The sequence below is a fragment of the Pristiophorus japonicus genome, chromosome 11 (genome assembly GCF_044704955.1).
Source record: "Pristiophorus japonicus isolate sPriJap1 chromosome 11, sPriJap1.hap1, whole genome shotgun sequence".
Classification (NCBI taxonomy): Eukaryota; Metazoa; Chordata; class Chondrichthyes; family Pristiophoridae; genus Pristiophorus; species Pristiophorus japonicus.
Window position 1 is genome coordinate 97,636,515 of NC_091987.1, and position 26,476 is coordinate 97,662,990.

Here is a 26,476-nt window from a genome sequence, read left to right on the forward strand (position 1 = left end):
ACTTTATTAGCTGACAATTTGAATAACCCGACAAGGAATTATTTAAAGAGACTGAATAAATGTATTTCCAAAAAAAAATCTGAGCTTGAGAATTTATATACAGTACTATTTATGTAGTGTATTCTAAACAATGACTTCCTACTATTTCTTTTGGAAATTTACAGCGTATTTTATGCCATCCAATTAAGACTTTTTAAAGCCACAACTTTTAACACTTCACTTCTGCCCACGAGCCAAAAAGGTGCAACAATAATTAATAACTTAACCTACAGTACTTGTTTTTCCTTGGTTACGGTATATTACAGGACAGAGAAATTCTACAGGCAAGTTAAACGCTGCTGTGAAAAGCACTAACTGGAATAAACAGATGATAACCAGTTTGTCCTATAGGGTAGATAGAGAGAGAAACTATGTTCTATGATGGGGGAAATCAAGAATGAGGAGTGATGAAATTTGAGGCAGGCCATTTAGGAGGGAAATCAGGAGGCACTTTTTCACACAAAGGATCGTAAAAATCTGGAATTCTTTCCCCTAAAAGGCTGTGGATGCTGGGACAATTGGAGCTTGCAAGACTGAAATTGACAGATTTTTATTAGGTAAGGGTATCAAAGAATATGGAGCTAAGGCAGCTAAATGAATTACTGTCATGTATCTTACATTATTATATATAACTGTATCCTAACATGCTATACATGACTGTAATAAGATATGACCTGTAACCACCAGCATACCTTACCACCAGGGGTGCACTTGCAAGAGACAGGTATATAAGGACAGGTCTCAGGCAAGTGCAGATTCCAGAGCTGTGAAATAAAGGTGCAGGTCCAGAGTGACCTTGACTTCACGACATAAGAACATAAGAACATAACATAAGAATTAGGAACAGGAGTAGGCCACCTAGCCCCTCGAGCCTGCTCCGCCATTCAAAAAGATCATGGCTGATCTGGCCGTGGACTCAGCTCCACTTACCCGCCCGCTCCACATACCCCTTAATTCCCTTATTGGTTAAAAATTTATCTATCTGTGATTTGAAAACATTCAATGAGCTAGCCTCAACTGCTTCCTTGGGCAGAGAATTCCACAGATTCACAACCCTCTGGGAGAAGAAATTCCTTCTCAACTCGGTTTTAAATTGGCTCCCCCGTATTTTGAGGCTGTGCCCCCTAGTTCTAGTCTCCCCGACTAGTGGAAACAACCTCTCTGCCTCTATCTTGTCTATCCCTTTCATTATTTTAAATGTTTCTATAAGATCACCCCTCATCCTTCTGAACTCCAACGAGTAAAGACCCAGTCTACTCAATCTATCATCATAAGGTAAGCCCCTCATCTCCGGAATCAGCCTAGTGAATCGTCTCTGTACCCCCTCCAAAGCTAGTATATCCTTCCTTAAGTAAGGTGACCAAAACTGCATGCAGTACTCCAGGTGCGGCCTCACCAATACCCTGTACAGTTGCAGCAGGACCTCTATGTTTTTGTACTCCATCCCTCTTGCAATGAAGGCCAACATTCCATTCGCCTTCCTGATTACCTGCTGTACCTGCAAACTAACTTTTTGGGGTTCGTGCACAAGGACCCCCAGGTCCCTCTGCACCGCAGCATGTTGTAATTTCTCCCTATTCAAATAATATTCCCTTTTACTGTTTTTTTTCCCAAGGTGGATGACCTCACATTTTCCTACATTGTATTCCATCTGCCAAACCTTAGCCCATTCGCTTAACCTATCTAAATCTCTTTGCAGCCTCTCAGAGCCCTCTACACAACCCGCTTCCCAACTAATCTTTGTGTCATCTGCACATTTTGTTACACTACACTCTGTCCCCTCCTCCAGGTCATCTATGTATATTGTAAACAGTTGTGGTCCCAGCACCGATCCCTGTGGTACACCACTAACCACCAATTTCCAACCTGAAAAGGACCCATTTATCCCAACTCTCTGCTTTCCGTTAGCCAGCCAATTCTCTATCCATGCTAATACATTTCCGCTGACTCCGCATGTGACATGCCTCGTGTGAATCTGTACTGAGGGGACAGGACTTTACAAGTACAACTACAGAGAAGCCATGATCAAATTGAATGGCAGAGCAGGCTCGAGAGGCTGAATGGTCTACTCCTGTTACATAGATACATAGAAAATAGGTGCAGGAGTAGGCCATTCGGCCCTTCAAGCCTGCACCACCATTCAATATGATCATGGCTGATCATGCAACTTCAGTACCCCATTCCTGCTTCCTCGCCATACCCCTTGATCCCTTTAGCCGTAAGGGCCACATCTAACTCCCTTTTGAATATAATCTAATGAACTGGCCTCAATAACTTTCTGTGGTAGAGAATTCTACAGGTTCACAATTCTCTGAGTGAAGAAGTTTCTCCTCATCTCGGTCCTAAATGGCTTACCCCTTATCCTTAGACATTGACCCCTGGTTTTGGACTTCCCCAAATCGGGAACATTCTTCCTGCATCTAACCTGTCCAATCCCGTCAGAATTGTATATGTTTCTATGAGATCCCCTCTCATTCTTCTAAATTCCAGTGATTACAAGCCCGGTCTTTCTTCATATGTCAGTCCTGCCATCCTGGGAATCAGTGTGGTGAACCTTTGCTGCACTCCCTCAATAGCAAGAATGTCCTTCCTCAGATTAGGAGACCAAAACTGTACACAATATTCAAGGTGTGGCCTCACCAAGGACCTGTACAACTGCAGTAAGACCTCCCTGCTTCTATACTCAAAACGTCTCGCTATGAAGGCCAACATGCCATTTGCCTTCTTCACCGCCTGCTGTACCTGTATGCCAACTTTCAATGACTGATGTACATGACACCCAGGTCTTGTTGCACCTCCCCTTTTCCTAATCTGTCACCATTCAGATAATATTCTGCCTTCCTGTTTTTGCCACCAAAGTGGATAACCTCACATTTATCTACATTATACTGCATCTGCCATGCATTTGCCCACTCACCTAACCTGTCCAAGTCACTCTGCAGCAACTAATGTGCTTATCTGTATACAATACATTCAGTTATAATTAAAGAGATAAATTAACATTCTGATCACAAAAAATTGCCCATCTTACACTTCTCACTCAATCCTTATTTCAGGAAAAGTTTGATCCAATTAAACAGGCTTTTTTTTGTATGTACAGAAGTGCCACTTTCCTCAGTTGATTTTCCAGCAACCTCTGCACTGGCCTTGCTTGCTTCCATTAACACATCATTTTTCTTTAATATGATAGCAAACTCCTTATCTGGGTTGAAGTGCAGCATCTGCCTGTTCAGTAGAGGGACAATTAAATTGAAACTGTCTACCATTTTATTGAGTTGCTTGATATCAGCTCTGAATTGCTCACACTTCAGATTCCACTGTTTCTGGTTGTGGACAGTCAGTGACTCGCCAAGCTTTTTCCTATAACCCACCATATCATTTCTGAGTTGCTCTATGGTTTGCGTTATTTCTTTCTGCCGGACAATCCATTCTGGTTGATATCCATTCTCTAGGAGTATCCTGTTCAGATTATGAGTCATGGGGTCAATATATGGATACTGCGAAAACTTTTGCAGTGGCTTCCCTTTACCACTTAGATTGTCAAAATCACCTTTGGCCATCGATTCTTGGATGAGATCTTCCACCAATCGTTCCACTGCTTGGGTTATTTTTATTTTCTTGCTCTGCTGGACATCTTTCACCATCATGATATTGTCGAAATCCTGGTCTAGCAATCTCTGTTTTCTGTAGTCCAGCACCTGCTCATTTGCACGGTTGACTCTGAATGTTCTGTACTGTTTCTCTCTTTGACTTGGCGCCCCACTGCCAATGCCTTCAAAGGTAAGATACTGTCTGTGTTGAGGTGCCGTGTACTTGAATTGTTCTTCTTCATCATCATCATCATCCAATCTTCCATCAGACCCTGCCTTTCTTTTCTCAGCTAAATGTTTGACAACAGCCTTGTAAGCTTCTTCCACCTGAATGAATTTTCGAGCATTTGCTCCAACTGAATCACGATCTGGATGATACAACTTTACTAACTTGATATAGGCTTCCTTCGCTTCGTCGTGGTTGCAGCTTTCCTGCACATTCAGCAAGCTGTAACAGTCCTGGAGGCTTTTGCTCATTGCCTTGTAACCCGAGAGCATCCTAGCACTTCGACTGCAAGTCACAACCCAACTCCTCTTTGCTGTTAGCATGTTCTCCCCGCAGTGACGCCTTATACAGGAATGACAAGCACAGAAGGAACCACTTACTTGTGCGCGACCTGGAATTTAATACCTTTGGTATTACAAAAATACTAAATTCCTTTCTGGGATTTACAAAACAGAATTGAGTGGAGTTGCATTTTGCACCAGGAATTAATGCAACTTGTCTTTCAGATTTAAAAAAAAATAAGAATTTGTTGCCCTCTTCCAAAAAGTATTCAGCAGATATTAAGAAAATGTGTCCGGAAACTCAGTGACTGTAAAAGCGGACCCAGCAACCTCCTCAGGTCCTTCCCCTCAGATAGGAGCCATTGTCTGTTGTGCAAAGTGGATCCTGGGAGCTGTAGTTTTATTCTTCAAAACTTTCCCCCAAAAAACTCCAGGGAACAGCGCTCCCAAGTGGGCGAAACAGTGATGTGATTCAGCCAAGTAAAACTGTTCGCTTTAGAATTTAAGACATTCCAGAACGGTGCTATTTAAGTTTAAAAAAACGTTTAAAAATGAAAACCACTTTGTCAATCGCTTGTTTGCCAGTTTATCGTTTTGTCTAGGTCGAAAGAATCAGTACAAACAATATATTTGTTTAAAAAACGGCAGGGAATGTTTGCAATATAATAAAAGACACAAGAACAAATACAAAAGTGTTACCATTTCAAAAATCAATTCAAATTATATCAAAATAATATTTGGAAAGGGGCCAAGCTCACTGCACCAATCCCCCCCTCCCCCAGTGCATTGCACTTTTTTAGTAAAAACCAACAACCAGTGTTGCTGTTCAGAAGCTGAGGTTTGACTGGACTGTGAGGTTTGCAGTAGCTGAAGAAAGCAAAAGAAAATGAAACATTGCCTAAAGCAGCCTGTGCTGGTCCAAGATGCTAATCGTAGAAGAATCATACAACACAGAAGAAGGAGGTCATCGTGGCTGTGTCAGCTCTTTGAAAGAGCTATCCAAATAGTCCCACTCTCCTGCTCTTTCCCCCATAGCCTTGCAGATCTCTCCTTTTCAATTATATATTCCCCTTTTCAGTTCTACATATCCACCCCAAAGAAATCAACACTAAACATTTCAGAAATCAACACTAAACATTTCAAACTCAAAACTGAAATTCCACCATTCTAAACTGAGCACATTGTCCTATTACTGAGGCTCAGTGGATAGCACCCTCGCCTCTGAGTCAGAAATTTGTAGGTTGGAATCCCACTCCAGGGACTGGAGCACACAAATCTAGGCTAACACTCCAGTGCAGTGTTGAGGGAGCGCTGCACTGTCCGAGATGTTGTCTTTCAGATGAGATGTTAAACCGAGGCCCTGTCTGCTCTCTCAGGTGGATGTAAAAGATCCCATGGCACTATTTCTAAGAGTAGGGGAGTTATCCCTGGTGACCTGGCCAATGTTTATCCCTCAATCAACATAACAAAAACTAATTATCTGGTCATTATCACTGTATTAGAGATCCCCCTAGTGGACTACTGCTCCACCTCATGCACTACTGATGTAATGCAACTACTGATATAAATAATAAAAGGGTCATGTGGCAAGGTCACATGATGACAATTTCTGTTAAGTTGTTAAGAGCCATCTTGTGTGTGTGTGCGCCTTACTGATGCCGTAAGAATATATCACATTGGTGACGAGGATAGGATTTCTGGATTCCCTAGCTGAAATTTTTGTTGGTGGATGTAGTGGAGTATTTGAAATAAACACTGGACACCAGGTCCGTGTTCGAAGATTCAAGCAGTCTTTATTCTCACCGGTGGGGAGGTGACCTGCTATGGGCCTAGCCAGGTCACTGTCCAACGATACGTATTGTCAAACAACCTTTTATACACTTAATCATACATGCTCAGCCTCATGCACAATCCCTTGACACAATTTAATTAGCCTAAAGCCCACGTGCAGAGTGGCTGATTGGTTACTTCCCTTCCACGTCACATAATCACTTGCCTATGTTTTATGCCTAGCTCGTGCAACATTAAGGTACCGCCTCCATTACCGAAGAAGCGTATGACTGATATGACCACAATCTGTTGTTGCTACTATGACCCTTGCTGAGGCCAGATGATATCCTGTTAACATTTCACTTCTACCCCATTGTTCTGCTTTCCTGCCCTCCTAGGCCCCCATGGTTCAATCTCCAAGTCACACAGCTCACATCCGTTGGTCAAAGTCGACATGTTATTCCTAACGTTAGCTCAACTGCCCATTCAGCCACCTAAAAAGCTGACCACTGCAAAAGCCTATTAGCTCATTTAAGTCCTGAAACCCATTCTTAACCCTTTAATTATAGCACAGCCCGAAAGCCCCACTTTTGTGGATGTTCCTGCCAACCAACAGAGAGACCTTGAGAGGTTCTTTGTTTTGCAGAACAGCTAAAAATCCAAAGTAAATTATAAGCACATTTGGCTGATCTGTCAACGTCACCAGAGTCCAGATGGCCTTGCCTATGGGAATAATAGGGAGCTTGGGTGAGTTCCATAGTGACCGAGAGACTTTCGAAGTGTATGTGGAGTGGCTAGAAATGTTTTACATCGCGAATAGTATCGTCCAAGTCCCCAATGATGAAAATCATAACTGTGTGGTTTTAGAAAGAAAATGGTCTATTTTCTTGAGGTGTATGAAACCCTGAAAAATATGATTGTTCCTGTCAAGCCAAAGGATACACCACTGATGGAGATTCTGTACTATAGTCCTGAGCCCCTGGAAATTGCTAAAAGTTACTATTTTGGAAAATGAAATCAATTAACTGATGAGGGTATCAGTGAGAACATTGTAGCTTTAAAACAGCTATCCATTCACTGTCATTTCAGAAACTTTCAGGACCAGGCATTGCATGACCGCTTTGTTTGTGGGATGAAAAATGAAGCAATTAGAAGGAAGTTGTTGACAACACTAACTTGATTTTTGATTTCGCTTGTCAGACAGCTATGTCGATGGATATGGCCGACCAATACTCTGGAGAACTTTGCACCATTTCCAGTTGTCAGAGAACTGAGGTGAATCACCTGAAGGTTAAAAGTAAAAGGTAGTTGGGCTTCAAGGCATCAGGACTGGCCAAGGTAACAGCGCATTGAAGTCGTGCTATCAGTGTCTGGGACAACAGCCTTCATATGTGAAGGCAGAGTGTTTCATCTGCAAGAAAACTAGGCATCTTGCGAAGACATGTCGACTGAAGAATAAACCGATGTTCAATGCTAGAAGTAGAAATCGCCAGACACTACATAGAATTGAAGAGAAGCAACAGAACAAAGTTAGTTTGCAGGTGCAACAGGTAATCAGGAAGGCGAATGGAATGTTGGCCTTCATTGCGAGAGGGATGGAGTACAAAAGCAGGGAGGTCCTTCTGCAACTGTATAGGGTATTGGTGAGGCCGCACCTGGAGTACTGCGTGCAGTTTTGGTCACCTTACTTAAGGAAGGATATACTAGCTTTGGAGGGGGTACAGAGACGATTCATTAGGCTGATTCCGGAGATGAGGGGGTTACCTTATGATGATAGATTGAGTAGACTGGGTCTTTACTCGTTGGAGTTCAGAAGGATGAGGGGTGATCTTATAGAAACATTTAAAATAATGAAAGGGATAGACAAGATAGAGGCAGAGAGGTTGTTTCCACTGGTCAGGGAGACTCAAACTAGGGGGCATAGCCTCAAAATACAGGGGAGCCAATTTAAAACCAAGTTGAGAAGGAATTTCTTCTCCCAGAGGGTTGTGAATCTATGGAATTCTCTGCCCAAGGAAGTAGTTGAGGCTAGCTCATTGAATGTATTCAAGTCACAGATAGATAGATTTTTAACCAATAAGGGAATTAAGGTTATGGGGAGCGGGTGGGTAAGTGGAGCTGAGTCCACGGCCAGATCAGCCATGATCTTGTTGAATGGCGGAGCAGGCTCGAAGGGCTAGATGGCCTACTCCTGTTCCTAATTCTTATGTTCTTATGTAGAACAAGGAGGTTTTGGAGATACACATCATTAGGAGCACGAGGGTATCTAACAACGATTCGCGAGTAGACGTTGCAGGAACCAGGATACCCATGGAAATCAACATGTGCATCTGTGAGCGTAGTACTGGAATCGCTATATCTCGACAAGTTGAGTGATTTTCCACTGGCTTCCAGTGGTAGGATGTATTACCATACCAGTGAAATATAAGGATCAGTTTCAGAGCTTGCCTCTCAGTCGTGGCAGGAGACAAGCCTGCCTTTATAGGTAGAAATTGGTTGGGATCACTAAAGCTAGATTGGAATGAGATTTTTCGTGTGGAAATGAAATTATCATCGAAAGATGACATCATCAAGCAGTATCTGAAGGTTTTCTGCAAAATAGGCAGTTCGATACAAGACTCCAAGGCGAGTGTCAGAGTGCAGAAGAACGCAAGACCAGTTTACTGCAAGCCATGTCCCGTACCATACGCATTTGAGGAGAAAGTTGAGCAAGAACTCAAAAGACTAGAGACTGAGAACATTATCGCTAAGAAGTGTTCTATTTTTCATACATTGATGAGCTGCCAGTCACAGCTGAAGAGATTGGTAGAGCAACCAAATGTGACCCAGTTATGTCAAACTTGTATGATTATATAGTAAATGGCTGGCCAAACCATGTATCAGAGGAAGATATTCATCCATACTTTGTTCATAGGAATGAATTATCAGTGGATAAAGATTGTATCATGTGGGGTGATGTCGTAAGAATATATCACAATCACATTGCTGTTTGTGGGAGCTTGCTGTGCGCAAATTGGCTGCCGCGTTTCCTATATTACAACAGTGACCACAGTCCAAAAAGTACTTAATTAGCTGTAAAGTGCTTTGAGATGTCTGGTGGTCGTGAAAGGCGCTATATAAATGCAAGTCTGTTTTTGCATATTGTCCCTGTAACATGCCAGTGAGTTAGCTGGCGCTCAGCTCTGCACTCTGGGCATACACAGAGCAAAGTGCAAACTACAAGCCCCACAATTCATTCTGCTCATAACCAAGTCCTGTTTTTAAAAACATAAATTAACAATAACGCAAACGTTAGTTTTTATTCGGCATGTTTCAGTTAATTCAGATTACAATGCTCATTCAACCAAAAAAAAAATGCCAGGGCGCTCAATAGTATTCTGGTTGGTGCTTCCACGTCGAGCGAAACCTCCCACTTTTCAGGTTCAGGCGCTGATGATTCGCTGTGTGTTACAAATTTCAGTAAATCCACTGCCCTCTCCGGCAACGCTCTGCAGTGCCATTTGTGTGAGTATATAAATCTCATGCTTTTAGTCGCTTGGATTCCTGTTGCAGCACGTGTCTGTTTCTGAGTTTCTAACATCTGTAGGTGAGGTTGCAAACTTGCACCATCTGATTTTAATGTATTTCTTTCCTCTTCCCCCGAATTGACCAGCGTGAATAGCCAGCAGTGATGCAGCCTGTGTAAGGTTGGTCGGCAATCAGCAAACTGAGCACAGAGCTTGGGGGTGGTTTGCTGTTTTGCATGGCGCCTTTACCCGTCCTGCAGTGTTATAATCATGCTAGGGTCCTTGTTGGTAATCATCTAGCCAGTGGAATCCTGTAATAGGAAAGTTTTAAAATGAATGGAAAAGTTGCAGCAGCACAGATTCGCTAGGGTGCTTACCGGAGATGAGGGGTTGCAGTTAATGATAATTTAGGATATTTTTCACAAGAGTTGTGAAGATTTAGGTGGTCTGATTTAGTTTTAAAAGGTCTTCAATGTTATGGTAAAGTATACCGTGATAATGTTTCTACTAGTTAGTGACGTGAGTAACGGGTATTTAAGATGATTAAAAATAATTGAATGGGAGATTCAAAATTAATTGCGTAGAGTGGTTAGAATGGAGAATTCTCTGCCAAAGATTGGTGAAGCAGAGTCCATAAATTGTTTTGAAAAGAGAATTTGATAGCTTATTTCCCCTCGCCCACCAAGCCAAATCTCCCACAAGGCTACCCCTGCTCTAGCCATGAACCTTTAGTTTATTCTCCCTTAAGGTATTTCTGAAGGCTACACAATCCACCTTGCCGCCTTATACAAATAAAATTCTCTTCACAATTTCCAAAATACCAGTTTCCTAGGATTCGATCTGGATGCCACTCTTACAACGTGAGGTTGCAACAATCAGTTCTACTCGAATTTACCCAAAAAACATAAGTATCTTTCAGGTACACAGATACTCCAAAACTGTACTCAACATGTGCACTTGTTAGCCAAAGTAACTTTGAACGCATTAAGAACTGAAAAAGACCATTTCTTTGACTTTTTTGGTGAACATTTTAAATATACTCAAAATTTGGTGGCTATAAACTGCATATAATCCACGAGCCCTGCACTCCATGGCCTTGCCCCTCCCTATCTCAGTAACCTGCCCCAACTATACAACTCACCAAGAATTATGCCTTCCTCCAATTTTGATCTTTTGTGCATCCTGCTTTCCTTCGCCCCTTCCATTGGTGGCTGTGCCTTCAGGTGTCTAGGCCCTAAGAGCTGGAATTCCCTCCCTACATCTCTCCTTTGATGTTTTTTAAAACATACCTCTTTGACCAAACTTTTGGTCCTGTCCTAATGTCTCCTTATGTGGCTTAGTGTCCAATTGTGTTACTACTGGATGTTTTACTATGTTAAAGGTTCTATAAGAATGCAAGTTATTGTTGTTTGGGAACTTGTAATGTTATGCAAATGTATTTTTTTCAAATAATTTTTACTTGGCAGATTGAAAGAACTGTAAAATTAGTAATTCTGCAAACAACTATGGCAATTAATGCTCATACTCTGTACAGGCAAGGTTAGCACAGTGAAGCTTGATTGAATGAAGGAGCCATTATGCAGCAAGTGTCATATTGATGGTGTACTGTTGGCCCAAATTCTGATTCACTTATTCTATTTTTAAACCTGGTCCTAGTTTGAAGTTGGAACTGCGTTCTCTGTTGAGGGGCCCAGCGGATACAGGTTAATGGAAGTCACTGAGATTGTGGTAGTGGGGATCTTGAACTCTTGTGTGCTGGTTCATGCATTACATAAATAGGTAGACAGTTATCCTCCAGGCCTCTGACCATGCTGTTCTACAACCATTCATGAGATGTATAGCAGCAATGTTAGAGTACAGTTAAACTGCAATTTGTGTGTTGCTGTGAAGCGAAGACCTTGCAGAAATGACTATAACTCCAGTGTCTGACCCTGACCTAACTCTGGAGTCCAGTGGTGTGTCATTATTTTTTTTCCCTAGAAGAGGCAGCCTCACCATGGGTTACCCAGGTGTGGTATTCAGCAGAGTTGAAGAGGTGCTGAGAGACTAATAGAATAACTATTATGAAATCAAACAGAGCTTATTTCTCGCTCAGGCCAACATCCCCAGCATTGAAACACTGATCACGTTCAACCAGCTCCGTTGGGCGGGCCACATCGTCCGCATGCCCGACACGAGACTCCCAAAGCAAGCACTCTACTCTGAACTCCTACACGGCAAGCGAGCCCCAGATGGGCAGAGGAAACATTTCAAGGACACCCTCAAAGCCTCCTTGATAAAGTGCAACATCCCCACCGCACCTGGGAATCCCTGGCCCAAGACTGCCCTAAGTGGAGGAAGAGCATCTGGGAAGGCGTTGAGCACCTTGAGTCTCATCGCCGAGAGCATGCAGAAATCAAGCACAGACAGTGGAAGGAGCGAGCGGCAAACCAGACTACCCACCCACCCTTTGCTTCAACCACTGTCTGTCCCACCTGTGACAGAGACTGTAATTCCCGTATTGGACTGTACAATCACCTGAGAACTCACTTTTGGAGTGGAACCAAGCCTTCCTCGATTTTGAGGGACTGCCTATGATGATGATGATGATGATGATTTTGAATATTATGGGAAAGTGAATGCTTCTACCTGGGCTCTGAAAATGTTTAATGTTAATCAGATGGGAGCAGAGATCTGCGTGTGTGTGCTGTAAGATTTGCTGCCAGGTAGTATAAATCAAGTACAGGTACCGTCAATGTGAATGCATATCTCCAGTACAGTGTAACTGCAGCCCAAAGTGACTCTTAGTCCAGTTTGCTTTTACTTTCTTTGCTGATGTCTTATAACCATATGGCAGAGTTTGGTAATCTTGTGGGGGAATCATTAGTGTGATTATTCATCTTGCCATTCCAGTGTTAAATCTGGGTGACTCCAGTAGGGAAAAAAAACACCACCACATTTTTATGGGCTCAAATGGCCAGTTTCTGTGCTGTAACATCTTGGAATTCCACGGCACAACACCAACATGCAACGCCAATGCTTGAAGTGTACCTAGTCTTGAAAGCTGGCACCCAAATATTTTAATGATTTAATTGGAAACTATACAATCAAAAAGGATCAATTTCTGTGAAGCATTCAGTGAAATAATAATCCTCCATTTAACTGTTCAGTTATACCTTTAATTTAAAATGATCTTTTGTGATTTGGATTCAGGAACTTTAATGCAAAGTAGTCAAATCTGCCGATGGTACTAAACTAAGAGGGATAGTGGAATGAGCTGTGCCTTGAATACAGTGTCCAGTTCTGGTTGGCATGAAACAATCGATATTGAAGCACTGTAGGGAGTACAGTTTGAGCCACGAGACTGATCCCTAGTGTAAGGGTCTGAGTTATGAAGAAAGTCTGGGGAGAAAATTAGGCTTTTCAATCTGGAGAGGGGAAAATTGAGAGGTGATCTTGTCTAGTTATATAATGGTATTTATAAAGGTAAATCCAGAATATTACTTCACATTAAATTCTGAGAGTCAGACAAGGTTAAAACTAGTAAAAGATACATTTAAGATTGATATTGGGAACTTCTTCATCCAGAGTGACCAATGCATGGAATAGATTCCTAGACTCGGGGGTGGAGTGAAAACCCTGGAAAACTTGAAACAATTAGATGTGTAGGCTATTTCTGGTTGAATTAATTATGATGGGCTGAGTGGCCTTCCTCATCCATATTTATATTGTGATTATATATTTGTAAGTTTCTTTTTACTTGTGCCATATATAGAATGTTAGGCTGAGCTAATTCTGTTAATTAATCCATAAGTCATGAGTCGATCATGAGGTCTGTCTGCCTGCCTGCTTCACTTCTGGAATGAACTAGATGTCTGATTCCATCTGTCTTCATCCTTGTTTTTTTTTAAGTCTTCATCCTTGTTTTTTTTTAAGTCTTCACAACTGTATTCCATGTTTTGGGTTATTTTTCCAATCTATATCTAAATTTGTAGTATCTTTTTGTTGAGGTTTGTTTGATAAAAATTGCTTACTTTGAAAGTTGCATAAAATCGTTAGTGCATCATTCCATTTTGTTTATTTGGCATTGACAGTACCTTGCTTTATCTCGGGGGCTGCTTTAAAAGGTCAGATTTGAGATCTAACGTTATTGAAGTCTGTTTTTAATTAACTTGTCTGAAGGTTCTTTCTTTGCTGTTTACATTGAGACCGAATGTCTCTTTTGACTTTTATGGACTGTCGTGTTGAATCCTGACCATATTTTATCAAGTTTATGTTTTTTAAAAAAAAATGTGTGATAGGACTAAAGTTATCCAATCAGGTGTGACCTGGATGATGGTGCTATTGGTTAATGACATTGTTTACAGTTAAATTAAAAGGGCCAAGTTACACGAAGACTGTAATATTTATCTTGGAACTCTGCTGTTGTGTATGGTACTGATAATTGATGTGCCCTTTTCAATGAGCAAACTTCTTGGGTGCACTTTAAGTAAGAGTAACTGAGGAAGCTGCCCTTTTATAAGCTGTGCAGAGGATCGGTGCAGCAGGCGGCTGGGATTGTTGCAAGCTATTTCTTGTGAACTCGAGAGGTGTTAGTTAACCTGCTGTAACAGACATGGTTGTATTAATGTTTAGGACCATGGCGGAACGAGTACTTGTCATTGGGAGCGGAGGACGCGAGCACGCTCTGGCCTGGAAGCTGGCCCAGTCCCCGTTTGTACTGCAGGTTCTGGTAGCCCCAGGGAATGCGGGAACAGCTGAGAGTGGAAAGATCTCCAATTCAGGTGAGGGGCTCTTGTTGCTGCTTGATTCTGTTTCAGTTCAGGTGTTTGAAATTGCTGCATGCTATTTTTTTTTCTTCATAAAAAAGGAAATGTAAGGAGGTTATTTTGGTATTCTGTTGTCCTGTGCTGCGTGTGTGTTTAATAATTCCTGCTAGCAGTGTTCCCCCTAAATTTTTGGGGATGGTGTGCTGCTCCTTTAAGGGACTGTGTGACCCATTCATAACATTTAACATTGAAAAAGCTGGTCCTGGACGAGTCTGTATTATAACCAAGAGACCAAAGATGGATAATGCACAATTATTTCATCATAGCACTGCTTGTGGTCAGTTATCAGCAAAGGGAACAATTCTAAGGAACACAGCTCAACAATGATTTTATTCTTTAGTATTTTATGTAATAATGGCATTACATGTATTGGCCCGGAATTTGTGGTTGTAATGACATTGAAACTATCAGTGCTTGGCGTCATTACTGTGTAAAACTGACAGCAATTTCTGGTGTCCGCACATACGTACAACGTGTACGATGTAGTGTATATATAGACTTTAGCAAGGCTTTTGATAAAGTCCCGCATGGTAGACTGGTCATGAAGGTTAAAGCTCATGGGATCCAGGGCAAAGTGACAAGTTGGATCCAAAATTGGCTTGGAGGTAGGAAGCAAAGGGTAATGATGGATGTTTTTGTGACTGGAAGGATGTTTCTAGTGGGGTTCCGCAGGGCTCAGTACTGGGTCACTTGCTTTTTGTGGTATATATCAACGATTTAGATTTGAATATAGGAAGTGTCATGTTTGTAACTACAATGTAATACCACTGTATTACTGTATACACTCAACTTAGATGCACACCTTGACCACAGGGGGTGAACTTGTGGGAGACACTCCTTATCTGACCATACAGGTATACAAAGGGAGGTCCCACGCAGGGTCATCACTTCTGGAGTCCTGTAATAAAGAGTTAACGTCACAGAGTGGCCTTGTCCTTGGAATGTGCCACGTGTGGTTTCATGCTGTAGAGTAAGGATTTTACATTGGCAACGAGAAACGGGAATTCACGACCCACGAGAATGGCCACCGGTAGCACAGAGGAACGGTACTGTGTTGGGGAAGACTAGGACGATTTTGTCGCGAGGCTTCAGCAAAGCTTCATTACGAAAGACTGGCTGGGGGATGCAGCGGCCGACAAGCGACGGGCTCATCTCCTGACCAAAGACTTATGGGCTCATGAAGGACTTACTGGTATCCGAAAAGCCATCGGACAAAATCTTTGAAAAGCTTAGCAAATTAATCGGGGAGCACCTCAAACCGGCGAGCAGCATACACATGGCTCGACACAGATTCTACACCCACCAACGTCGTGAAGGGCAAAGCATACACCGGACATTGTAGCGGACCTCCGGCGTTTGGCCAGCCTCTAAGTTCACAGACGCCTGCAGGGGGGAGATGCTAAGGGACTTCTTTATCGAGGGTATCGGTCATGCAGGAATTTTTCGCAAGTTAATTGAGGCCAAGGACTTGACCTTGGAAGCGGCGGCGTTGTTAGCTCAAGCTTTCATGGCGGGGGAGGAAGAGACTAAAATGATTTACGCGCGCAATTCTGCCTCTAACGCAGCGATGGATCAGGGAGTCAACATCATCAATGCTGCTCAGATCAGAGCCCCGCAGGCAGGCAGGGGCAGTCTGACATTTACAAGGCAGCAATAGACCCCAGAGCAGGACCTCAACAGAGACAATGGCAGGCTGAACGGACATTCACGCCATCACAGTGGACAATGCGGCCCGGGATGGGGCCATTGACACCCACTAATGGGGTACTTAAGAACAGTCAAAGGGACAGTCAGCGCGGAATTCCTGGCCATAGTCCCTTTGTCCCCAACAATGGAAACTTTAACTCATGCTGGAGGTGTAGGGGAAAACACTCAGCCAGATCCTGCAGATTCCAACAGTTTGTCTGCAGAAACTGCAATCTCAGTGGCCATTTAGCTCGAATGTGCAGAAAACCTGCAGCCAGACTAATAGGAGGCAGATGGACCAGAAGAGGGTTCTGTGAGGCAGGATGACTTTTGGGGCAAATCGATGAACGTCGAGGTTCAGCAGGTCCATGTGGCGAATATTCACAGTTCATACACCAAAACGCCACCAATGATGATGAGGGTTTTGTTGAACAGCATCCCAGTATGCATGGAGCTGGACACTGGGGCCAGCCAGTCACTCATAGGCGCTCAGCAATTTGAGAAGCTATGGCCACTCAAAGCCAGTAGACCCAAATTAGAACGTATTGAGACACAATTACGGACTTGTACCAAAGAAATCATTCCAGTGCTAGGCAGTGCAATGATGGCTGTCACACACAATGGATTAGTGAACCAGCTGCCACTCTGGATTGTCCCGGGCAATGGTCCCGCACTGTTGGGGAGGAGCTGGTTAGCCGAGATGAACTGGAAATTGGGGGATGTTCACGCACTGTCCTCGGTGGAGCGAAGTTCGTGCTCACAAGTCCTACAATAATTCGAGTCACTATTCCAACCGGGCATCGGGACTTTCAAAGGCACTAAAGTAGTGATGCACATCACCCCGGACGCCAGGCCAGTGCACCACAAAGCTAGAGCAGTGCCGTATGTGATGCGGGAAAAAAATCGAGAGCGAATTGGACCGGCTGTTGCGAGAGGGCATCATCTCGCCTGTTGAATTCAGCGACTGGGCGAGCCCCATCGTTCCCGTTCTAAAAGCGGATGGCTCTGTCAGGATCTGTGGCGACTACAAGGCCACTATCAATCAGGTGTCCCTACAAGACCAATACCCGCTCCCAAGAGCGGAGGACCTCTTTGCCATGCTGGCAGGCGGCAATCTGTTCACCAAATTGGACCTCACTTCAGCCAATATGACCCAGGAACTGGCCGACGAATCTAAATGACTGACCACTATCACCACGCACAAGGGACTGTTTGCCAAATGGGCACCTGTTATACGCATTCGATCAGCGGTCGCGATTTTTCAACGTAACATGGAAAGCCTGCTTAAATCCATTCCGGGAACGATCGTATTCCAGGACGACATCCTCATCACGGGTCAAGACAGCGAGGAATACGTCCACAACCTGGAGAAGGTGCTGCGCCGACTGGACCGGGTAGGCCTGCGACTCAAGAAGTCTAAATGCATGTTTTTAACTCCTGAAGTTGAGTTTCTGGGCAGGAGGGTTGCTGCAGATGGGATTCGGCCCACCGAATCCAAAACGGGCGATTCGACGAGCACCCAGGCCCTGCAACACATCGGAACTGCGTTCATTCCTGGGACTGTTGAAATATTTCTGGAACTTTCTGCCGAACTTGAGCACATTGTTGGAGCCGCTACACGTGCTCCTGCGTAAGGGTTGCGATTGGTTTTGGGGGGATTGTCAGGAATGGGATTTTGATCGGGCGCGAAACCTACTTTGTTTAAACAAGTTGTTGACCCTGTACAACCCCTGTAAACGTTTAGTTCTGACATGTGATGTATCATCCTATGGGGTTGGGTACATGTTGCAGCAGGGTAATGCTGAGGGTCAGCTACAACCTGTGGCTTATGCCTCCAGGTCGCTCTCTAAAGCAGAACGGAAATATGGGATGGTCGAGAAGGAAGCGCTTGCATGTGTCTATGGTGCAAAAAAAAAATGCATCAGTACCTCTTCGGTAGGAAGTTTGAATTAGAGACGGACCACAAGCCACTCACATCCCTGTTGTCAGACAGCAAGGCTGTCGATGGTAACGCATCAGCTCGCATATAGCGGTGGGCTCTCATGCTAGCTGCTTATGACTACTCCATCTGGCACTGGCCCGGCACTGAAAATTGCGCTGACGCGCTCAGCAGGCTCCCACTGACCACCACCGAGGGGGCAGCTGAGCAAAGCACTGAGATGGTCATGGCTGTCGATGCCTTTGACAGTGCAGGCTCCCCCATCTCTGTCCGCCAGATCAAAATCTGGACAAACAGAGAGCCCCTCCGATCCCTGATGAAGAAATGTGTCCAGACTGGGGATTGGGCACCCGCACATGGAGCATGCCCTGAGGAGGTCAAACCGTTCCACAGGCGGATGGATGAGCTCTCCATCCAAGCCGACTGCCTACTGTGGGGCAGCCGGGTAGTCATGCCCCAGAAGGGCAGGGAGGCATTCATCAGGGAACTCCACATCGAGCACCTAGGCATTGTGATGATGAAGGCCATTGCCCGGTCACACATTTGATGGCCTGGAATTGACTCTGACCTGGAACACTGTGTTCACAGGTGCACGACCTGTGCTCAGCTGGGTAATGCCCCCAGGGGGGCCCCGCTCAGCCCGTGGCCCTGGCCCACCAAGCTATGGTCAGGTATTCACGTTGACTACGCGGGCCCGTTCATGGGGATGATGTTCCTCATTGTAGTAAATGCGTACTCGAAATGGATCAAGTGCATCATCCTGAATTCATGCAAGTCATCCACCACCGTGGAAAGCCTACGTGCGATCTTTGCAACCCATGGCTTGCTGGACATTCTGGTTAGTGATAATGGCCCGTGTTTCATGAGCTATGAATTCCGGGAGTTTGTCGGGCAATGGCATCAACCACGTCAGGACTGCGTCGTTCAAGCCGGCCTCCAATGGCCAGGCGGAACGGGCAGTCCAAATCATTAAGCAAGATATGCTCAGAATTCAAGGACCCTCCCTACAATGCCGCCTATCGCGCCTCCTGCTGGCCTATAGATCCCGCCCGCACTCGCTCACGGGGGTTCCGCCTGCAGAGCTACTCATGAAACGAACTCTCAAAACTTGGTTGTCCCTCATCCACCCAGTCCTGACTGACACAGTTGAGGGCAAGCGCAAGTCACAAAACGAGAACTATGACCGTAACTCATGGGGGAGATGTATAGAAATAAATGAATCCTGTATTCGTCCTTAATTACGCCATGGGGCCCAAATGGCTTGAGGGTACTGTAATTGACAAAGAGGGGAATGGGATCATTGTGGTAAAACTCAACAATGGCCAGATATGCCGTAAGCATCTGGACCAAGTAAATAAAAGGTTCAGCATGGACACGGAGGAACCTGAAGAAGACCATGAGATGGAGCTCACACTACCACCAGCGAACGTGCAACAAGAGCAATCAGAAGAATGCACAGTCCCTGAGGTCAGCCCGGACAGACCGGAATCACCACAGGTGACAGACACTCATGTCAGTGTCCAACAACCAGAGCCCCAACTGCGGCGCTCCACGAGGGAGCGTAGACCACCTGAAAGACTAAACCTATGATCCCAGTAAGACTTTGGAGGGGGTGGAGGAGGGGGGGGGGGAAGGTGATGTCATGTTTGTAACTACAATGTAACACCACTGTATTACTGTATACACTCAACTTAGATGCACACCTTGACCACAGGGGTGAACTTGTGGGAGACACTCCTTACCTGACCACACAGGTATATAAAAGAAGGTCCCACGCAGGGTCATCACTTCTAGAGTCCTGTAATAAAGAGTTAAGGTCACAAAGTGGCCTTGTCCCTGGAATGTGCCTCGTGTGGTTTCATGCTGTAGAGTAAGGACTTTACAGGAAGTATGATTAAGAAGTTTGCAGACGACACTAAAGTTGGCTGTGTGGTTGATAATGAAGAGGAAAGTCATGGGCTGCAGGAGGATATCAATCTACTGGTCAGGTGGGCAGAGCAGTGGCAAATGGAATTTAATTCAGAGAAGTTTGAGGTGATGCCTTTGGGAGGGCTAATAAGGAAAGGGTATACACATTAAACGGTAGGCCACTTAATAGTGTAGATGAACAAAGGGACCTTGGAGTGCTTGTTCACAGATCCCTGAAAGTAGCAGGCCAGATGGAGAAGGTGTTTAAGAAGGTATACGGAATGCTTGCCTTTATTGGCCAAGACATAGAATATAAGAGCAGGGAGGTTATGCTTAAATTGTATAATACTTTGGTTAGACCATAACTGGAGTACTGTGTGCAGTTCTGGTCGCAGTATTATAGGAAGGACGTGATTGCACAAGAGAGGATGCAGAGGAGATTTACTAGGATGCTGCTTGGAATGGAGAATCTTAGTTATGAGGACAGATTGGATAGGCTGGGTTTGTTCTTATTGGAACAGAGGAGGTTGAGAGGTGACCTCATTGAGATGTACAAAATATTGAGGGGCCTGGACATAGTGGATAATAAGGGTCTATTTCCATTGGTGGAGGGAGCTATTACGAGGGGGCATAGTTTTAAGGTGGTTGGTGGAAGGTTTAGAGGGAATTTGAGGGAGGCTTCTTTACACAGAGGGTTGTCGGGATCTTGTACTCGCTGCCTGGAAGAATGGTGGATGCAGAAACCCTCACCACTTTTAAGAGATGGTTGGATGGGCACTTAAAGTGCCGTAATCTGCAGGGTTACGTACCTAGAACTGGTAATTGGGATTAGACTAGATGACCTTTTGTTGGTTGGCGCAGATACGATGGTAAGTACTGCAGGGAATAGAATACGACCAGGGTGATTTCCTGGACTCGTTTCGATCACCTGGATGGGTCAGAGAGGAATTTTCCCAGATTTTTTCTCCTTAAATTGTCCTGGGTTTTTATCTGGTTTTTGCCTCTCCCAGGAGATCACATGGCTCCAGTTGGAGTGGAGTGTAGATGTTTTTAGTATAAGGGGTGTTGCAGTGGTGTGGGGCAGACTGGTTGGGCTGGGTGCTCTTTGCCTTTCCGTTATTGTTCATGGGTTTGTATGTAACCTTTAGGGCTGCTGATGAAGGGCCATGCAGCTCTTTGTTAGCCGGCGCAGACATGATGGGCCGAAATGGCCTCCTTCTGCGCTGTAAATTTCTATGTTTCTATACGCAGTTAAATGTGGAAAGCTAGAAGTTGCTGTCAGTGATACCCTATTCCTCCACAGAGGGCACTGTTGCAGTCTTTACAGATGCAATCAATACCGAATCGGTGATTTGACGTAAACTTCAACTTTTTTCACATTATTCTCGCTGTAAAAACCATTGAAAATGTTAAGCCTAGTTGAAAGAGATGTATGAGAGTTTTTAATGGTGTACTAAGTCATAAATTACTGCTGAACAACTTCTCTGGTCCTGAAAAAACTAATTTTATAAGTGTGGAATATCATTCCCTCCATTCCATGATAAGGCTATGATTTTTAAAAATATTACATTTTATTCACATTTTTAAAAGTTTGTTTGATATTTCAGCTTCTACCTTAATCCCTTGTGTAGGTCCCAACCTTTATTTCACTTTCTGTAAAATGATTAAAAAGTGAATTATAATCAATGTTCCCTCTAATTTTTTTTCCATGTATGGTCCCTTTAAATTTGCTGCAGAGGCCTCACATGTACAGTGTCTTCCAGCGAGCGGCAACAGCTTGTGAGTGGCCTGCGCGGGATTTCCCGATTGATGCACTCCCACACATCTTAGGGGGATCATTGATTATAATCCGTGCTTTTTACTTCGTTTGCTGTCTGTGAGAATTCTTCAATCTGATTGACTGCTCAGCTTGCTTGATGACTTTACTGTTGCTGGAAGCCACAAATCCTCTGATTCTTCACCGCAGTCAAGGCCACCTACGGTCCAAGCACCAAAGGCCCCACCCCACTGCTGGCCAAGGACGGGGGAGACATGTATCAAGGACACCGAGGCAGTCAGGGCCCGCTGAAAAGAGCACTTCTATAAATGGCACCAGATTTGAAGGTCACATCGGAATAGGGAAAATCGATGTTCTAGAGCCCACTAAATCTTTGTGGGTGGCCTTTCCCAAGGTTCTTCACCGCTGACTGCAAAACATGGGCCATTGTGTTTTTATATATCTGAGTTTAAAGACGTTTCTATTTTAGTTTACCACCAGGAGACTCCTGATCAAGTCTCTATACTGGAACTACTTAATATGTATTCAGTTCCAAACATGCTGCGTTGCTCATTGCTTTGTATGGAAAAAGATGGGTGTTGGGGTGGAGGGAACCAATGCATGGTGAAGATGTGATGATCTCCAATCCAGAGGCCAATCACCATGTGTGAGTGTTTAAGATGAATATGTACCAACTAAGGACATTGTGGAATCTTAATCCTGAGTATTTAACATAAATTAAAACATTCTATGCTTGAAGTATAAGGAATGAAATTGGAGAATCCTATTCATCTGAGGAAAAATATCGACTTAGTGAAGTAAAAATAAAAACATTAGAAATGCTGAAAGAGAAAGTTTATTGAAAGTTTATTTTCAGATTTTTTTTTTTTAATGATTTTTAGCACTGGCTGTTTTTATTTTATCTAACTTGTTAATTAGAATTGGAGACTACAATCTAATCTCTGGATTCAAGTGGTCTTTGCAAAACACTGACATTTTACTGCCATTATTCACCAGCCCTCCTGAACGCAATCAATACATTACTGCTCTCTAGACTCTCAGCTATCTATTGTTTGTAGATATCATCATCATCATTGGCGATCCCTGAACAAGGATGACTTGCTTCCACACGAGTTCACACATGTTTCAATGAAGGACCCGATGTTCCAGTCCTGAACTCCAATTTAGGGGGTGGAAGATGCCTGTGCGTGGATTTTTTTTTAAACGTGTGGTGACCGTTGCACATCACACGGGCTTGACAGAGCTAGGCCTTTGTCCAATGGCGAGGGTTAACCAGGACGACTGGAGACCTGCTCTGCTGCACAGACCTAGTGTGCGCACATATTGCACTGTGGGCTGGCCCGTGCTGCCTCTGGGCCGTCGGCTCTTCTGGGCCCCATACCCTCATTTGTTGTACCTCCGCCACGATCCCTCACCGCTCCTCCACCACAAATATTCGCCACACCTCCGCCACGATCTCCCACCTCGCCTCTGCACCAAACATTCGCAGAACCTCCGCCACGATCACCCACCAAATCTCGGCCACGATCCCTCATCGCTCCTCTGCCCTGATCACTCGTCGCAGGTCTGCCACGACCTTCCCACTCCTCTTGGTGTTGGCCATTTAACCTTACACAGGTCAGTTAATGACCCACTTGATATAAGCATAGCAGTGACAATTTTAGGGGAGAATAAAACACTTTTTTTCATAAAACTGTAATAAGGTCACAGATGATGCTGCATGAATATGTGGCTGTGTATCACTAATTGAACCAATGTTGCCACACACTTTGAATTTCTCCATGTTATAATTTAATAAATTGCTTTTGCTGAATGCCTGGATCTACATAATTTTTAGAAAAAAGACAAACTTGCATTTATATAGAGCCTTTCACGACCACCGGACGTGCCAAAGCGCCTTACACCCAATTAAGTACTTTTTGAAGTTTAGGCACTATTGTAATGTCAGAAAGGGACAGCCAGCTCCCACAAATAGCAATGTGATAATCAGGATAATTCAGAGAATTAGGCTGCACTGATGTAAAGCAGAAAGGCAAAAATATGAAGAGCTGCACCTCCCTGATGTCCTTAGAGTCAGAAACCAGAGAGTTATCTTCTTTTGATGCACCAAACTGCTGACCACCCATCTTCCTTTTCTGGCTCCCATGTTAGCTGACATTGTTAACGGTTCTTTCTCCTGAGGTACTGTTCCCTCTCCCTCAAATCTGCCGTCATCACCCCTCTCAAAAAACCAACCCTCGTCCCTTCTGTCCTTGCAAATTACCACCCCATCTCCAACCTCCATTTCCTCTCCAAAGTCCTTGAATGTGTTGTCACCACCCAAATCGTGCCCATCTTTCCCGCAACTTCATGTTTGAATTCCTCCAATCCGGTTTCCGTGCTTGACACATTATAGAAACGGCTGTCCTCAAAGTCACAAATGACATCCTTTGTGACTGTGACAAAGACAAACTATCCCTCCTCGTCCTTCTTGATTTGTCTGCAGCCTTTGGCACCGTTGACCACTCTATCCTTCTCCAACCTCTCTCCATTGTCGTCCAACTGGGTGGGACGCCACTTGCCTGGTTCCATTCTTATCTATCTAATCATAGCCAGAGAATCACCTGCAACGGCTTCTCTTCCCGCCCCCGCATCGTTACCTTTGTTACCTGTGGCTCAGTGGGTAGCACACTCGCCTCTGAGTCAGAAGGTTGTGGGTTCAAGTCCCACTCCAGGAACTTGAGTACATAAATCTAGGTTGACACTCCAATGCAGTGCTGAGGGAGCACTGCAGTGTCAGAGGTGCCGTCTTTTGGATGAGATGTTAAAGCGAGGCCCCGTCTGTCCCCTCAGGTGGACGTGAAGGATCCCATAGCACTATTTCGAAGAAGAGCAGGGGAGTTATCCACGGTGTCCTGGCCAATATTTATCCCTCAATCAACATAACAAAAACAGATTATCTGGTCATTATCGCATTGCTGTTTGTAGGAGTTTGCTTTCCGCAAATTGGCTGCTGCGTTTCCCACATTACAATAGAGATTACACACCAAAATGTACTTAATTGGCTGTAAAGCACTTTGAGACATCCGGTGATCATGAAAGTCTCTTTTCTCTGGTGTCCCCCAAGAATCTATCCTTGGCCTCATCCTATTTCTCATCTACATATTGCCCCTTGGCGACATCATCTGAAAAACAGCGTCAGTTTCCACATGTATGCAGATGATACCCAGCTCAAACTCACCACCACTTCTCTCGACCCCTCCATGGTCTCTAAATTGTCAGACTGCTTGTCTGACTTCAAGTTCTGGATGAGCAGAAATTTTCTCCAATTGAATATTGGGAAGACAAAAGCCACTGCTTTTGGTCCCTGCCACAAACTGCGTTCCCTAGCCACTGACTCCATCCCTCGCCCCAACTTGTGTCTGAGGCAGAACCAGACTGTTTGCAATCTTGGTATCTTATTTGACCCTGAAATTAGCTTCCGGCCACATATCCACAGCATATCTAAGATCGCCCATTTCCACCTCTTGCATCGCCTGTCTCCCCCCTTGCCTTAGCTCATCCGCTGCTGAAGCCCTAATCCATGCCTTTGTTACCTCTAGATTTGACTATTCCAACACACTCCTGGCTGGCCTCTCGCATTCTACCCGATGTAAACTAGAGTTGATCCAAAACTTGCCCGTGTACTAACTCACACCAAGTCCCGCTCACCCATTACCCCTATGCTCGCTGACCTACATTTGTTTCCGGCTAAGCAACGCCACGATTTCAAAATTCTCATCCTTATTTTCAATTCCCTCCATGGCCTCGCCCCTCCCTATCTCTGTAATACCCTCCAGCCCCACAACCCCTTGAGATGTCTGCGCTCCTCTAATTCTTCCCTCATGAGCATCCCTGATTATAATCGCTCAACCATTGATGGCCCTGCTTACTGTTGCCTAGGCCCCAAGCTCTGGAATTCCCAGCCTAAACCTCTCTGCCTCTCTACCTCTGATTCTCTCTTTCCTCCTTCAAGCCGCTCCTTAAAACCTACCTCTTTGATCAAGCTTTTGGTCACCTGCGCTAATTTCTATTTGTGCGGCTCGGTGTCAAATTTTTAATCTCGTAATACTCCTGTGAAGATCCTTGGAACGTTAAAGGTGCTGTATAAATACAAGTTGTTGTTATTGTTGATACGGGTTTCTTTAAAACCAAAGACCATACTTGCTGCATGAAGCTGATGGAAAGATGTGCACTTTTATTAAACTGTAAAGCCAGAAGATCAACCCTGCAGAAAGGCCATGGTTTAATGTATTGTGCAAACAATATTTTCTTTTTTTCTTCTTGCAGCTGTTTCTGTCAGCAATCATGCAATTCTTGCCCAGTACTGCAAAGATCACAACATTGGCCTGGTGCTGGTTGGTCCAGAGGCTCCACTTGCTGCAGGTAAACACAAGGCCCCTGAAATCATGCCATAGGATAGTAGCATACAGCTGCTTGATGCATTCGTCTGACGTTCCTCTTTCCACTATTTCAGTGGCGTCATTAGCCCCTATAAAATAAACAGCCTAAAATTGGAGGAAGGAATGTCACAAGAGAGTGTTGTGCTGTTCGCCAGTATCTTGTAGCATAGTTTCAGGGCCCAGATCTATTAAAAATAAAACTACTAGATCTTAGTAAATGTGGTAGTGTAATTGGAATCCATATGATGGTTTAGATTAGTGATTTTTTTTTTGCACATTCAATGTTATGCTAAGATATAATGACAGGCCTTTGACGCAATCATTTTTTTTCCAGGTAACTGCAGAATTCTCATTTTCTCTTCCCCCTCCTTCCCATTTCTAGTCTCCACTGCATTGAATTGCTGGGTAGGATTGCAGGAAAGATGCTAATTGATTTGTCCCATTTTTAATTCTCTCATTTCCCTTTTAGAGAAGCAGTTTCCAGAAATTGAGTTGGGAACTTGTAGGGGTTGAAACCATGTCCCT

General features: G+C 44.3%; 2 protein-coding genes across 5 annotated transcripts in view; one reads left to right on the forward strand and one right to left on the reverse strand.

Annotated features, from left to right (window-relative positions):
* dnajc28 (DnaJ (Hsp40) homolog, subfamily C, member 28) lies at positions 1–4,477 on the reverse strand. The gene has a single exon (XM_070893019.1). The coding sequence runs from the start codon at positions 4,176–4,178 to the stop codon at positions 3,087–3,089; it is 1,092 nt and encodes a 363-aa protein (XP_070749120.1). The 5' UTR covers positions 4,179–4,477; the 3' UTR covers positions 1–3,086.
* A 4,840-nt stretch (positions 4,478–9,317) lies between these two features.
* Positions 9,318–26,476, forward strand: part of gart (phosphoribosylglycinamide formyltransferase) — a 58,440-nt gene continuing 41,281 nt past the window's right edge. For 2 of the 4 annotated variants that reach the window (XM_070893771.1, XM_070893774.1), the window contains exons 1-3: positions 9,409–9,492; positions 14,027–14,175; positions 25,839–25,934. In XM_070893771.1, coding sequence (XP_070749872.1) covers positions 14,031–14,175; positions 25,839–25,934 — 241 coding nt within the window. In that variant the 5' untranslated portion in view covers positions 9,409–9,492; positions 14,027–14,030. Of the gene's footprint in view, positions 9,493–14,026; positions 14,176–25,838; positions 25,935–26,476 lie in introns of all 4 variants that reach the window. The other 2 variants (XM_070893772.1, XM_070893773.1) reach the window with 2 other exon arrangements.

Bases quoted from the DNA above. Each gene is read 5' to 3' on its own strand.
- dnajc28 (XM_070893019.1), bottom strand. From the start codon at position 4,178: ATGCTAACAGCAAAGAGGAGTTGGGTTGTGACTTGCAGTCGAAGTGCT.